This window comes from Poecilia reticulata, linkage group LG11 (genome assembly GCF_000633615.1).
Source record: "Poecilia reticulata strain Guanapo linkage group LG11, Guppy_female_1.0+MT, whole genome shotgun sequence".
In the NCBI taxonomy this organism is placed as follows: Eukaryota; Metazoa; Chordata; class Actinopteri; order Cyprinodontiformes; family Poeciliidae; genus Poecilia; species Poecilia reticulata.
The window spans coordinates 8319134-8334323 of record NC_024341.1 but is presented as its reverse complement, the minus strand read 5'-3'; the positions used below and the strand labels follow the sequence as shown (position 1 = coordinate 8334323).

At 39.3% G+C, this 15190-nt stretch overlaps 1 protein-coding gene across 1 annotated transcript in view; it reads right to left on the bottom strand.

Annotated features, from left to right (window-relative positions):
* csmd2 (CUB and Sushi multiple domains 2) overlaps positions 1–15190 on the bottom strand; it is a 245362-nt gene that overhangs the window by 208092 nt on the left and 22080 nt on the right. Inside the window, exon 2 of the mRNA XM_017307349.1 lies at positions 13542–13758. Within this exon, the coding sequence (XP_017162838.1) occupies positions 13542–13758 (217 nt within the window). The remainder of the gene's footprint in view (positions 1–13541; positions 13759–15190) is intronic.

The window sequence follows — 15190 nt, the reverse complement described above, 5'->3', positions numbered from 1 at the left end:
AGGGGTGCTGGTGTTAATGTTTTTAATGTTTTTATCTTTATTTTTTATTTATTTATTAATTTTTTTTGTTACCATTTATTCCATGTTGCATGACTGTGTGTCTCTGTTTTTAATGTTGCAAAGCACTTTGAAATGCCTTGCTGCTGAAATGTGCTATACAAATAAAATTTGATTTGTGGACAAGTCTTGCCACAAATTCTCAGAGGTATTCCAACTCATGAATAGGTTTCACTGTAAACCATTTTAATGTAGCCATGCTTATTTATTTAGGCTTTTCATTATACTGCAAGGACAACAACTTCCCCATAGAGTGATGCATGGTACTACGTTATTATGCACCGGGGATATAGTTTAGGGTGAGGCGCAGCATCAGTTTTGTATGTGAACTAGTTTAGTCTTCGTCCGGTTTACTTTTAATAATGATTGTCTTTGTCACTCTTTCGTTATGGAGAAATTTGTTGAGCGCACAGCTCAAAGTTGTCCAAATGCTCCTTGGTCTTCATGACGGTGTTTGCTCACTAATGCTCTCTAACAAAGAACAAACTGTGAAGGCAAACAAACTCTTATCCGTCCCAGCGGTATTTATTCTGCGATAACAATATACAAATATGGACTCTGTTTACACTTTTGAAAGCATCTTGTTGTCATAGACTTTATTTCAGTAAAAAATAACTCAATACTTCTGCGTCTTTAATATATATTACTCTGTTTTTGTCTATCATATAAAACCCTAATAAAATATTGAAATGTATTGTGGTGATGAAAAAGAAATGTGAAAATGTTGACGTGATATGAATGCAAGGCATAGTGATTCTATTCCTTAAAATAGTGCACCCTTCAGTCCAACTTAAAAAGAGTTCAAAAACCAAACCAGAATTAAATTCTTTGTTTACTTGTCCCCCCCTCTGTACAGACGTACGTCAATTATGCCCACAGCAAACAAATCAAAGCTGACAAATGGAACAAGGTGGCGTCCGTACTCCCTCCCCTGTGTTTCCACTGCTCTGCACAAATCGCTTTGCAATAATCCTCAGGCAGAAAATAATTAGGGATAAAAAAAAAATAATTCAATGTTGTGCCCCCCTTGTCCCCAGCAAAGTGACAACTCTAAGCAGTAGCTATGAGATATGCCGTTGTTTACTTCCTTGTGAAAACATATGCGTGCGTGTGTAAGTGAACAGAGCAATTATGACACAGAAGGCTGTGGAAAATGATCAAGGATAGACTAAGGGCAGACATAAGAGATCACATTGACATCAAACAGGAGGCAAGATGAAAGAAATGTTGCATGACTGACAAATAAGCTAAAGGAGTGGATAGTATTTAATGCATGCTTCTTTTTAGGTAGTTGAAATAAGTAGTAATATTTCCAGTATTTAGATGTGTTCTTTTATTTTTGAATCAACTGAGTAGTCATTTCGAACTGAGCTGAAATGGTTTTTGACACCAACATTACTACACAGAAAAAGCCTCATCACCATTTGCACACTAAATGTAAGCCATACACCATCAGATTAACTCCAAGTTATCTTTTTTTTTCCCAGTTTTTTTTTTTTTAATAATCTTCCACAACTTAAAAAGTCTACTATAGCTGTGATTAGAACATTTCCATGTAGGATGTAAAAAGTTGCTCAGCAGCTTTAATACACAAGGTGGTAATAGCAATTTTTTATACTGTGATTTGATACAGTCCAATAGGTGTTAATGTCCGTAAAACATGGAATATAATCAGGTTTGAGTCTGTAAAAGATTGGCATGGAAAATTAATCAGTCTACTACAGAGATGCAGAAAACACCCAAGTATCAAATGCATCTTAGATGGTTTTATTTTTAATAAAGTGTTGTGCCAGTGCCAGACGTATTTCCATTTTAATGACAAATGCACAAAGACCAAAGATTTAGATCAAATCTAAATCTATCAGCATTTTACTCCTGTTCATGAGTGAAATGAAAACAGAGACTAACATGAATAAAACTAGTTGTTTCCTCAGAAATATGCACATTCCTAGCATCAATTTGCTTTTGTATTTTCTATGCGTACAGTTCTTTGCATGTGACTTGTTCCCACTCAATGTTTTTTTGTTGTTGTTGTAAGAGTAGATCTATGCCCATGTTCAGTGGCTGATAGGAGAGATGAATGGTGAAGAGGTTACCAGGCCACCTGAACTCTCTAAAATCTGCTAACAATTGGTTCACTGTGCATCATTACATTAAATTCTGTTCTATCATGAAGTATTATCACACAGAAAATTCCAACCTCTTATTCATGTCCCTATGCAGTCATTAGAAGGGCCGATCACCGATCCCGATCACCGATACCGATCACATAATTGTTTTTTTTGTTGTTGTTTTTTTTAATCAAAAACACTACCGGTTACATTATGTGGAAAAAGGAACCATGAATTCACCTTAATTTAGACAAAAACTTGTTTTTAATTATGTTTTCCAAGAAGAAAACTAAACAAAACAGGCATTGTGCAAATTGTACTGCTATCAATAATACTATCTTTAACAGACTGAAAACATATAAAGGCTCTGAAGAGGCTAAATAATGCAAAGAGTCAAAATAAAATCTCTCAACATTGCCAAAAAATTCAAGTATAAAACTTAACATTCAAAGGCAAATACAGGTTCCATTACAATAAACAATCCAGAGTTACTGAATGAAAACTTCCTGATAGCATGGCGGCTAGCTGATTACTGGTAGTTCTGATTGGCTGTTTCTGACTGAGCGGAGTAATTATGCAGAACAGGGAGGAGATCGATTATTTTTTCAGAGATTATCTGTCTCATGTTAGGACAGCGAAAGTTTTAATACGTATGTAGAATTTATTTTTTAAGTTAGATGCTGCAGCTTTAAGCAGAGGTTCGGTGTGAGAGTCACTACCAGGTGGAGCAGAAGCGGCGCTCCATCTGTGAAATATTACTACCTGTAGCGCGTAGCAGCGGTTCAACAGCGAGAGCAGAACCAGCGTCTTACACCGCAGCTCAAAGACTTAATTGATTTTGCGGGTTATTTGTTTAGCTTTCTGACCGTCATGCTAATCCGGGTGAGTGTTTGTAGCTGTGCGCTGCTTTACCTGCTATCTGATCCTCCGTATGTCTTTTTTACTGCAGTGAGCCTCGATGTAGCCAAACTCTGTCAAGTATGGCATTGTTTTTATGTCGTATTAGCTTTGTTGTGTTGATGCATTTTGACGTGCTTCAATTTTTCCGCTGCAACACGCAAACGTCCCCATTCAGTGCGTTATAGTTCCACATCGCTTAGGATTTGTTGCTGCACGTTTGCGCAGTGTGAAGGAAAGAGGAGACCAGCTGCACAGGCAGGCTGAGAAATGAAAAGCAGGTGATCGGTATCGGCAACAAGAGACCGTGATCGCCGATCACCGATCAAACACTTTTTCATGGAAATCGGCCGATTATGATCGGTGGCCGATCGATTGGCACACGTCTAATATATAAAAGTCAGTCTGTTTTATGCATGTGATAAACTGGGGCACACACAAAAGAAATAAACACATACAAAATGTGTTCAATAAAAATAATAATACACTAAGTCATAAAAAACTGCAGGAGAAACAGACAGTACTGTGACAAAGTATTCTCCTTTCTATATACTGCTCCCGTGTTTGCTTGTTTGTCATCCTTTGGTTGTTTTAGAATATTATAAACATACACAAATGGACAAGGATAACCTAATAAATACAAAATGCAGTTTTCCAATGATTACTTCATTTATTAAGGAAAGAACTGTCTAAACCAAGCTGCTCCTGTGAGAAAAATTGACTCCCTCACATACATAATAAATGGTTGTGCCACCTAAAAATGGCCATTAATTAATCTTTTGCATTGCTGTGAAGGAATTTTGGAACGCTCTTCATTTTGCTTGTTTTGAGTCATTCAGAGGTGAACTTGCTGGCTTGCTTCTAGATCATTGTCTTGCTGCGTAACCCAAGTGTGCTAGAGGTTAATGTCACAAACTGATGGCCAGGAATTCTCCTTCAGAAACAGCAAAACAGATCCTGATCATTATACCAACATATGTCGACATTATGCATTACTCTGAAAATACACTGACTTTTATGCCAGATGTGAGCTGCATCATGTACACCTTCCAAAATGTTCAGCTTTGCAGCTAAAGGATTTTTGCTGATGCTCTTTTACTTCAGAGCATTTTTATGATGCATAACCATAGCAACAAGAGCACAACTAACAGCACTAAGACCTTCCTCCTGGCTCTGATTGGTTGTTTCTGACCAGGAGCGATGCATTTCTGAGGAGGTGGAGAAGATCAACAGTGGCAGTATTAACAAATATGTAAAAAAAAAAATAAATTAACAGAAGTTACGTACTGCAGCAAGTATTTTGGAATTAAACTGAATTTCAATTGAATTTAGTTTCTTAACTTGTCTTCTCAGCTCAAATTACCAAATATTTTATTGCATTGGTAAATAAAGTAGTTACACAAAGCTCTGTGAAGAGATAAAATGACTCATCCTGGCAAGCATCAATTTTGTTCATGCGTTAGGCACACAAGGTTGACAAAGTACTAGTGTGCATATGACATGACGGACATATCAGTAAATGGATGAAATAAACAAATCCCAAAATACAATCTACACTTGGGCGACAGCCGAGTGCATGCTCTATGAAATACTGTCAATTTGCCTCTTTGTGGAGAAAAGACCAAATCCTTTATTCACAAGTTGATGCTTTTGCTCCATCTCTGACTAATCCTCCCTCCTGCCCTCTTCTATATAGAGCAGCAGCAGGGCAATTTATATTGACGGAGTTCACATTCCCACAAAACAACATTTTATCCTACACAGAGCCAAAGGCAAATATTTGCTATGGGAGTGGATAGTATTTGAATATCAGAAAAAAGGTCTACATTTAATTTTCAAAATGACTTGTATTAAAATCTCCTATAACATTATCCTTCATAAGTCAGCATTTTTGGGTGCAGATTCAACTCTATTATTGTTATTTCTATGTCCTGTGTTAACAATGTACAGATGTGTATACGAACACAAACATCTTTCACTTGTGTTGTAATAAAAGCAATATACATCCCCTTTGTGTGTAAACATTAGAAATGAAATTTAATGAACCGATCATTTATCCATCCTGAAGATCACAGGGTCTGACATTTAATGTATTTTGTTTCATTTAACATTCATTTCAAGGAAGCAGTTTGGACAGAAAGCCTATTTGAAGCAATAATGTAAACCATGGCTCACAAATAAATTATTTGATTTGAGTGGAAAACCGAAATGTCTGCAGCATCAGCCAAATATGATGATGCTGCATCCTGTCAGTTTTTTCTGATGTTTTGTGGTTGAATAAAAGCAAATATTTGCAGCCAGGTTTCTGAGTCTGTCAGAAGTCTACTCAGACAAAAGGTGTAATATTCCTTAATAAATCTTCCAAACGCATTAGTCGCAGTGTTAGTTGCTCATGAATGATTCAGTAAATAAGGAATGTGGGTGTCTGCGCCAGTCATGATGGATTATTCCAACATAAATTCTAAAATTTAAGCGACGGTGGTTAATTATAAATACCTTATGAATCTTTACTTGAATTTACATCATATACACTTGTTTCTCCATTGTTGTGATCCTCTGTGTTTCCCACTGCAAAGGAATGCAACCAATAAAGCCCAAAACAAGATTGCGTGGGAGATCTGATTAGCCAGCAGAGCTAAAAGGGACACAGTGACCGATGGAGCTCCCTACCAATTCCATTGACTTTCTACCCATCACTCTTCTTTTACTCCGGTGGGGAGGATGATCAAAGAGCAGCAGAAGGAAGAAGATGGAGAAGGAAGAGAGAGTAGGAGAAGGAGGAGGGTGTTAGTCTTGCATGCAAATATAAATGCGCGTGCGTGTGTATGCATGTGTGTGTGTTTGTGTGCATGAGTATCCTGAATAACACCCTGGATCTGGAATTAGTAACAGTAGCGCACAGATACTCGTGGAGATTTCTGCTTTGGTTGCTCTCTGTCTGCAGGTCTTAATATTAATGCCTGTCTCCTAATTATGTGCCTTTCTGGTTTGAAGTCCTGAACAATGTGTTCTAATTAAGTCTTCAGCATCCCTTCACTGCACTGTATGTATATTCATCTCACTTATTACCATCATTAATGACAGAATCAATGACGGAATGTTTAGGACGGGAACGACACAGTTAACCTCTGATTTCCCAACAGCTAAATAAGCACAAATGCAAATGGTCACGTGCAGTAAGTGTTTAATTACAAACTAGAAAAATCCGTTTGGCACAGGGGAGCTATTGTGCGTGTGCTGGTGTGTGTGCTAAATGTAATGTGTTGTATCCATGATCAGATTTGCAAGGTGTTTGGGTGAGTAATTAGACCGCCATGCTCTGTGTCTCCCAGGGATGAAGAGGAGAAAGCAGAAAAAAAAAGAAGTAAATGATGAAATCAATGATCAACACACAACTGTAGAAAAGCAAACATGCGTGCCTACACACATCAAGGATAACTCAAGCTGGAAGAAATCACCACAAGATTATCCGAAGATATGGAAACAAACTGTGCAAATATGTCTCTAAATTTATAAGATTACAGTATTGGTATTCATGCCCTGAATAAAAACATTTCAGAACCAACAGCCACCACATTAAGCATTTTGAAAGCCACATATTTTCCTTCAGCTGCTCAATCATTCACTGCATTTTATTTATCCGTCAAGTAATTCCTCAAAGTATAAAACAACACTCACGGTTGTAATATGGCAAACTTCAAGGTGTCTGAATACAAACTTTGCGAGGCACCGCATGTCGATCAGGAAAACAGCCTCCGGTGACCACCCTTTGTTAAACAGGACTATCGATGCTATTGATGGAATCATTATGTAGCTTAGAATTAAATTGTACAAGTCAGAACAGTTACTTTAGGTTAAAGCTAAAAATCTACATAAAAGAAATTCTTCAAAAAATATGCCAGTGGACCTGTACAAAGTGAAACATATAATTATGTTGTTTTTTTTTAGAGCTCAGAAAGGATCAAATTTGAACAGTGAGTTCTAAAGGAGGATAATTACATCTGCGTTTTAAATGGTTACATTTTCATCAGTAAAAGCCTAAATGGCTTAAGTGGCTACCCTCCAAAAATTGCTGTAATTGATCTAAGTGAATATAAACCCAAGCTGAGGGGGGAGGGTTAAAATGGCTCATTCTATGGGGTGCACAGCTTGGTTTGATTTTGTCTTTTGACAGAAAAAAAACAGTGCATTCTCAGTTGTGTATTGATAGGCCTTGAAATTGGAGAAAGTCGATAGCGATGCCACACAATGAGTAATACAAAGGGTGCTGTGTATAAATGTACAGGCTTCTATTTGATTATTTATCTAATCTGGGGTTGCTGGGCCTAATAATTCTGCCTTACAGGTGAGTGGACATTATAAATCTGGGCATCGTTTTACTTTTTCTCCTGTGGGAAGATGATGAAAAACAAACTATCACTCTTCGTCCTGTTTTTAGCAGTCTGTCGTTAAATCTGGCATTGATAAGTGGCAGTCTTCCCATTAACAGCCCAGACTCAAAGGAGCCATAAATTCAAAATTGCGCGCGCCTGTGGGAGTGCGCGTTTGTGTGTGTCCGTGCATTAATGAATGTGCTTACACATGCTGCGGGATGTGCGAACGCATCTGTCTATACGTCCATCTGGATTGCTTGAATAATCATGAGCACCGCAAACTAATAAACCTACGCAACCTTCAGGTGATACGTCTCTGACACTGGGAATCAAGGACCCCACCTCTTGATTTAGATGTATTTTCCTTACGCAGTCCTCTCGCAGCAGCACAATGAACAGACAAAGTGGGGGACGAATACGCAAACCCACATTCAATAAATAAGAGTGTTCACATGCTCCTATCATATTCCAGAGTTTACGTGAGAGATTGATGCCAGAGGCCTTCACAGCAGAAGAATTATTGCTACAGGCGAGTCTTCAAAAGGGAGGTGCCACTGCACGTCACCCATTTTCACCCTGACCCGCGAACTGTAGCTCTTTACAAGCATGACTCACCGACTAAGTCATTCACACACTCAGCATGAACTACAGATAGACTTTGGCTCTCCAAATGCCAGCAGAGATAAAAGATGAAGTAGTGGATGCTCCATGCTAACAGTAACTACTATGGAGAACCCCCCCGGGAGATGACTAGCTTTAACTCAGATGTGATAAAATAATACTGTAGCGCTGATCTTAAGCCAAATGTAAGGGCCATAAAATATTAAAACCATATATTTTTATGCGCGCAGCTGGGATAATGTGGGAAAAATGCTGTGCTGAGAGCAGAAAAATGTTTGAGTGTCTAAAAAAGCACAGAAGTAACACTTTTCCAGCCCAATGCCATGTATTTAGTCCTTAAAAGCGCGTGTGCAGTTGAGTGTCGGGTTCGTTTTATCTGAATCACAACAAACCTTGGTTTAGCCGAGAATCAAGCAGCTTCACGTAATGGGCTGTTAACTGTAACCCTCCCTCCACATCACTTTTAGGTAGGAACCCACCGAGAAAACACACTGCAATTGAGTCCCTGCACACACATTTGCACAAACACACAGAACACAAAGAAATAGATTTGTGCAGTGAAATTCCTTCCCTCGCAGCCCCATGGGCTAGCTGTTGTGTTATAGCACCACTCCCACCACTATGCACTAGTGTTCCTTATTTAGGTCCAATCCTGCCTCCAGGCTGAAAATCTGTCCCCCTTCACGCCTCCGCCTCTCCCCAACTAACCCCACGTGTCTCAGACCACCGGGCTATAAGCCCCTCTGTTCCGTCACTCCATCAGTGAGAGGAAGGCATGTGGAGAGGGATGACTTTGCACACCCCAGCAGCTTTTCTCTCGCACTGAGATGTACTTAGTGTACCCTGACTGGCAGCTACAAGGTGAAATGTGACACAAAAAGTGAGAAAAAAAATCTTGCTTTTTTTTGTCATGCTAAAAAACATGTACTCTCTCCCACAGCAGCAGCCAGTGAGCTGGTTAAAGTTACGCTCTTAAAGTCAAGTTGAATTTCGCCTTAGCCGTCACATGTCCTCTTTGACTACTGTCAATTTTACAAGCTCTGTTAAATACTTGGTCAGACATGTTACATGTCATTTTAATAGGGAAAGAAACTACTTATGATTTTGCATGCCTTTCCATACCCACAATGCATGTGGTCCATGTAATTTTTGCAAAGTCACCCATTATTTTTCTCAAATTACATTTTTTGTCCATATTTAAAGCAATCTTTAGAAAATTGCAGAATATGCAGGCTGGTAAGCCAACCCAATAATATTTTCCCATTGAAAAACTACACTAGAATCATAAGGTAGAAAAAAATACAGGGTCATGCAACTGTAGTATCATGACCCCTTCCCACTCGCACAGCTATTGCTCTGTAAGTTATATGATGGCTGAAGGAGGCGAGTTTCCTGATTTTAAAAAGAACCCATGTTTGCACAATCTCCAGATAGTCCAGATTAGTCCCCAGAACAGAAGCAACTTTCTTTATCAGCTTGTTTAACCTTTTTAAGTTCTGGCTCTGATGCCGCTGTCCCATTAGATGATAGCAGAAGACAGTGTACTCTCCACAGATTTATCTCACTGCAAACAATGAAGGACCGAAACGTCTTCAAGAAGCCTGCTCTGTCCTTTCTTGTATACAACTTTATTACTGCGACTCTGGTCTAGTTGCAACGACAGAAACACGGAAATAGTCTTTCTGTCATGGGGGAATACATTTCTCTTGCAAGCCACAATCATCTCCTTGAATTTGTTCACATTCAAGATGAGATGGTTGTTTCCACACCATGCTACAAAGTGACCCACCAGCTCTCTATGCTCAGCGTCTTGACGAAGTGATTCTGCAAATGACAGGAGTCTGTTTGTTACTCAAAGTTAGAGATGCACAAAGTGAAAAGGGATGGTAAGAGAACAGCTCCATGTGGTGCTCCTGACTACCAGCTCAGGTGCATTACACAACATGGCTGAAATAATAATAAAGCCTAAAATTGTTCTGTCACCTTCTTAGCCCATTTTGTGTGTGTGTGCGTGTGTGTGTGTGTGTGTGTGTGTGTGTGTGTGTGTGTGTGTNTGTGTGTGTGTGTGTGTGTGTGTGTGTGCGTGTGTGTGCGTGTGCGCGTGTGCGTATGTGTGTGTGTGCGTGCGTGCGTGCGTGCGTGCATGCGTGCGCATGTGTGTGCATGTGTGTGTGTGTTGTATGATTTTATCCCACGCTGGGAAAGGAAATGTTTATATAAATTATTAAATATGAAATGTCACTCCTTACATAATGAGTGGATATACGTTTTCACCCAGAACTGTATTAATTTAAGACAGGTTTTCCAAACAGCATTTAGAAATAAATTTGATAGAGTTCTCCTCCCTAATTCTAGCTATCACATCGGGACAAATATTTCCATTTTTATTCTAATCTTTTTTCAGACACTGTCTTCAAGCTTTGCAGACTCCTTTGCTTTTGGCTTTTGTTCTGCTGTGCTTCTGCGCCACCGTGTGCAAAGCTGCCTCAAAAGGTCCCCAACCTGCCCGTGACGTTCCAAATCAACACACCATCTCTGGAGATAAATGCTGTCTTTAATTATCAGCGATCAAAGAGTCGAGCAGCAGCTTGTGCTGGCAATCTAGGATTTCCATCAACAAGTATTTTTCCCCTCGTCTATTCAGAGGAGCTGCCATCGTATTTTCTGTCTTCTTTCCAGACGTCGGTTTTGATCAACAGTGTAATGAAGTGCTGCACCATCAGACTGACTCACATATGCTTATCTAAAGTAGAGACTGTGACTCATAAAGCATCTGCACCCACAAACACATCCTGGGGTGTATACATGTAGAGAAACACACGTTTGGCTAATTTCTTCTAAGCAGTTATTATCCTATTAATATTTTCGTAGATTTTTTGGGGGGACAGTAAAGAATGCATGAGTGGATTGGATAAACAAGACTACAGGAATGTGACTGCTATGAATCAGGTTCCACTATTTGAAGTAGGGTTTTTTTTTAAAAGCATACATTTTTGGTGATTGCTCAAGATTAAAGAAAAAATTCCGAGCTCTACAACCTACCACATAGTACACATGAAAGGAATAAAAAAGGCATAAATTGGAAAATACTAAAAGAAGATGAGATACTGAAAAAAAAACTGAACGTAAATGAAATGTGAAAAAGAAATTGAAAGAAGAGCAGCAAGAAAGATGGAAGGAAAATTACTTCTGACAACTGGGAGATGAGAGGAAAAAGATGGATGAATTATCAGTTTTACATCTTTGTGTGTGCATGTGTGTGTGTTTTTGGAGGTCGGCGAGGTTTCAGCTGGGATGTTTGTTAGTGAAAATATCCCTGCAAGTTCAGTCAGACTGCTGCCACCAAAAGAAAGAGACATCCTAGCAGATTTTCAGACTGTCAAAGCTCAAACAGAGATAAAGTTGGAAGTTTTTCTTTTTCACACAAGGTCTCATTTAAAAAAGAAATTTGCCAAAGAAAGCTGGTAACATCTAAAACCAATCTGTGATCCCTTTACTGTGTTTTTACATCTATCTCCTTTTGGTCTTTTTTTTTCTCCTTTCTTCTATGAACCCCCTTTTCCTTCGGCTTTCAAGTCCACTCTTCATTTCTTCTTCTCCCTTTTATCCAAAGCGCAGAGAGTTTCCCTAAGTCCCGCTGGAGCATACTAAACAAGGCCCAGAGGTCCAAACAAGAAAACGGCTGAGGAGGACAAACCAGAAGCAATCCATAATAGATTTTCTTCTCACTGTCATTTCTTGTCTGTGGGGAGGTGCAGTGAAGGCATCACTGGCTCAAAATGAGAGACTCAGGATGTGGAAGGGGATGAGAAGAGGTGACAGAGATACGAAGCAAGCAGAGACAGTAGAAGGTCAACAGGGAATCGGTGCAATGAATATCATTCCTTTTTGTCTCAAAAAAGCCTGAGTTTCACATGACCAAATCTGTTGAGAGTAAGGCAGACGGTATTAAAAGTTATCACGTTGCAGATAGGTAGCAGCTTCCGTGCAACCCTGCTTGGATAAGTGGGTATTGATAATGGGTGAATGGTTTGGTACATTTCCTGAATAATGTCAGTTTACTGTGAGTGGTCCAGGTGTCAATGCGTCCCCGACGGGGGGTCCTGTGAAATGGAGATAATTATTTTCAGGTATCTTTCCAGTTCCTCTTTTCCATTTTTCTGTAAAGCACCATCACAGCACCTGGTCCTGCACCTCCGAATTTTTGTCACTATGCAGATCGTGTGCGCCTTTGATTTAAAATGGCATTCATATGATCCCTCAATAAAGACAATCTTTTAGGAAAATAATGCACCAATGTATGGGTCAGGTATAGAAGCCTTGCCGCTTAAACTCTCACACGCTCACATGAACCTCTAAAAGTGTGACTACGAAGGCTGAGTTTTAGTCGCATTTCTAAAGGTTCACATTGAGGATGCAGTCAGATTGGTGTGAGCGCAAACATCTTCGTGAACAAAGAACAATGGATAGTATGCACATTTAAATTTCACACACATGCTTGTTTTGGCACATGCTGTGTCCGAGTTTGCAACTTGATAAAGCTTATGTACATGAATCACACCACCAGCCAATCACAGACAAGACTTCTCCATCCACTTAGAGCATTCCTTGCCAATACTGCATTTGCTTGGATGAATAACATCTGACCACAGCCAGCAAAATCAAATACTGCATCAAATGGCAAACAATACCAAACAAAACTGTAGGACATAGCAAGAAAAACCACTTGATTCTGTACTCTCATATTTAGTTACAGATACATATACGTATTCATCATTTTCCATTTTAAAGTGTTTCTTTCTTGTTTTTTTTGCTTTTAAACGTTACCAGCATTACATGTCTTGTTTTAAGAATCACTGGGTGAAGAGTTGATAAGGATTTAACCAGTGTAGAAAATCTATATTATTTTTTTTAACTGTATGATTTTATGTGGGATTTTTTTTAAGACTTATTGTTGGTGTTTAGGTATTGTCAACAATGTCTACCAATAACCCATAATTATCTAATATTTTTAAATTTCCAGTCAACTTTTAACATGGAGGACCACCAGTAGTGGTGGAGACCACATACCTTGTCATAGTATACGGTATCAAACATGTAAACATAGCAATACCAGCCTCATATTTTGGTATAATCTCTCTGGGTTGGAAATTTGACACTGCTACCCAAGTGTGTGAATGTTGGCTCACAAAATGTGTTTGTGCTTACACCCAAGTGCCTACAGCTCTGATGCAAAAAATCCAGTGAATCGCCTGAATATGTCACAGAGTCGGTGTGGGTTTAGTCACTAAAAATGTTGCTCCCAAAGCACCTGGAGCAGTTTTAGTTAAATCCATTTTTATGATGCATCTACAGTTTTGACTAAAGGTGACAGCAAAGGATGCCGTCGAGTTGACACAGCGTCACGTAATCATAAGATCATCGTTTTTCAAAGCTTGCATGAAAGATGAACACATGTAATAAACTTTGATGGCATGTTTACCTTGTTCGCAGGTTCCCCGGGCTTGGCGGCCCATCATACACAGACAGGATGTCAAAATCCTCCTCCAGGGCGAAGCCTTGAAACACCAGCTGTATCCGGTTATGATCTGCTCCCACAATGACCCACGTACAGTTGGCATAGTTTGGATAACCGTAAGGGTATCCAGGACTCTCTATCGTCCCATTGGGACTGTGTAGAGTATAACTGCAGTTCTGAGCTGCAGAGAGAAGAAGAAAACAAAGGACGACTGTTAAAAAAAAGACCAGAGGGCATGCTAGAACAGGTACAGTGTAGAAGAATTTCTTTTCTTATGCCTACGCCAACATACTTTGAAGAAAGAAAATTAGAGAGATGCACACCCACAATCAAACTGTTTGGACCAAGTGCTGCAACATCCATTATCACCCACAGCTTGCAGCATGAGCTATTAATATGGTTGTGCTAAATGGCCCACCGTCTCCACTGCTTTTCCTTACCTCTTTACCACTTCTACCGTCACACGCATGTTCAGTCACCGGGCCTGGCACCACATTAATAACTGGTTTCCATTTTAATGTAAGACAAGCAGAGAAGACAAGGGGGAGGAGAGGATGTGGAGAGACACACTTGAGTGCCTTTTTAATTGATGTCACCTCGTGATTTCTCCCTCCCCCACCCCCAATCAGGTTGTACGGAATGAAATTTTAATAGTACATGTTGCCATCTATCAGAGGTGGGTACGTAAAATGGGAATTCTGTGTCTATGCGTTCTATCTCCATGGATTTACCTGCGGGAGGAAATAATGTTTTACTGTGCGAACAGTGTTTTATATTTTGTGCAAGTCTCCATGTTATGTGTACGCCTTACTGTGAGGGAACAAATGAATAAGAGTGCTTGGGTATCACTCCCTAACTGATGCTGCAGTGATTTGATATAATGTTTTTGGTAGCGATGGTTATCTCTCGTAAGCAGAGCGGACTGAAGTAAGAAAAAAAAAAGAAAAAAAAACTAGTTTAAATCTCCTTTGTAGCAAAATGTGAGCAGTCAGCTGTCAGTCTGTTACCGACGAGTGAAGAGAGGATACAATCTGATTTTGAGAGACTGGCAGCAGGACTGTTGCATTCTCATACAAGCTGCAGAAAAGCTTGTATGAGAAGCTTAGCATAATTTGGATAACCGTAAGGGTATCCAGGACTCTCTATCGTCCCATTGGGACTGTGTAGAGCAGGGATGTCAAAGTCAAATACACAGAGGGCCAAAAAAACAAATTTGCTACAAGCCGAGGGCCGGACTGGTTTAATGTTTATTAAAACATATTGAAATGATTGCACATAGCCTATTGAACCAAGACCTAACACAGTGTATATTATTTAACGATTAAATGAATAAAGCAATATTTTGTTATGGCTCTGTCAGTAACTTCAAGGGAAAACATTTTTCAAGAGGCAAACAGCAACAAATTTAATTGTTTTTAAAAACAAAATATGTTTCTTAATATCAAGATAAATGCATAAATCAAAGTGCATGCATTATAAACTCAAAATGCATTACTGTGCTGCTCTATGATCCTACCGATCACTGCTTTCAAATAGTAAAGTAAAAAAATAAATCAAATCAGTTGTATTCTTTCTCATGGCTCTTATCTGCAATTTTACCTGAATCCATTCAA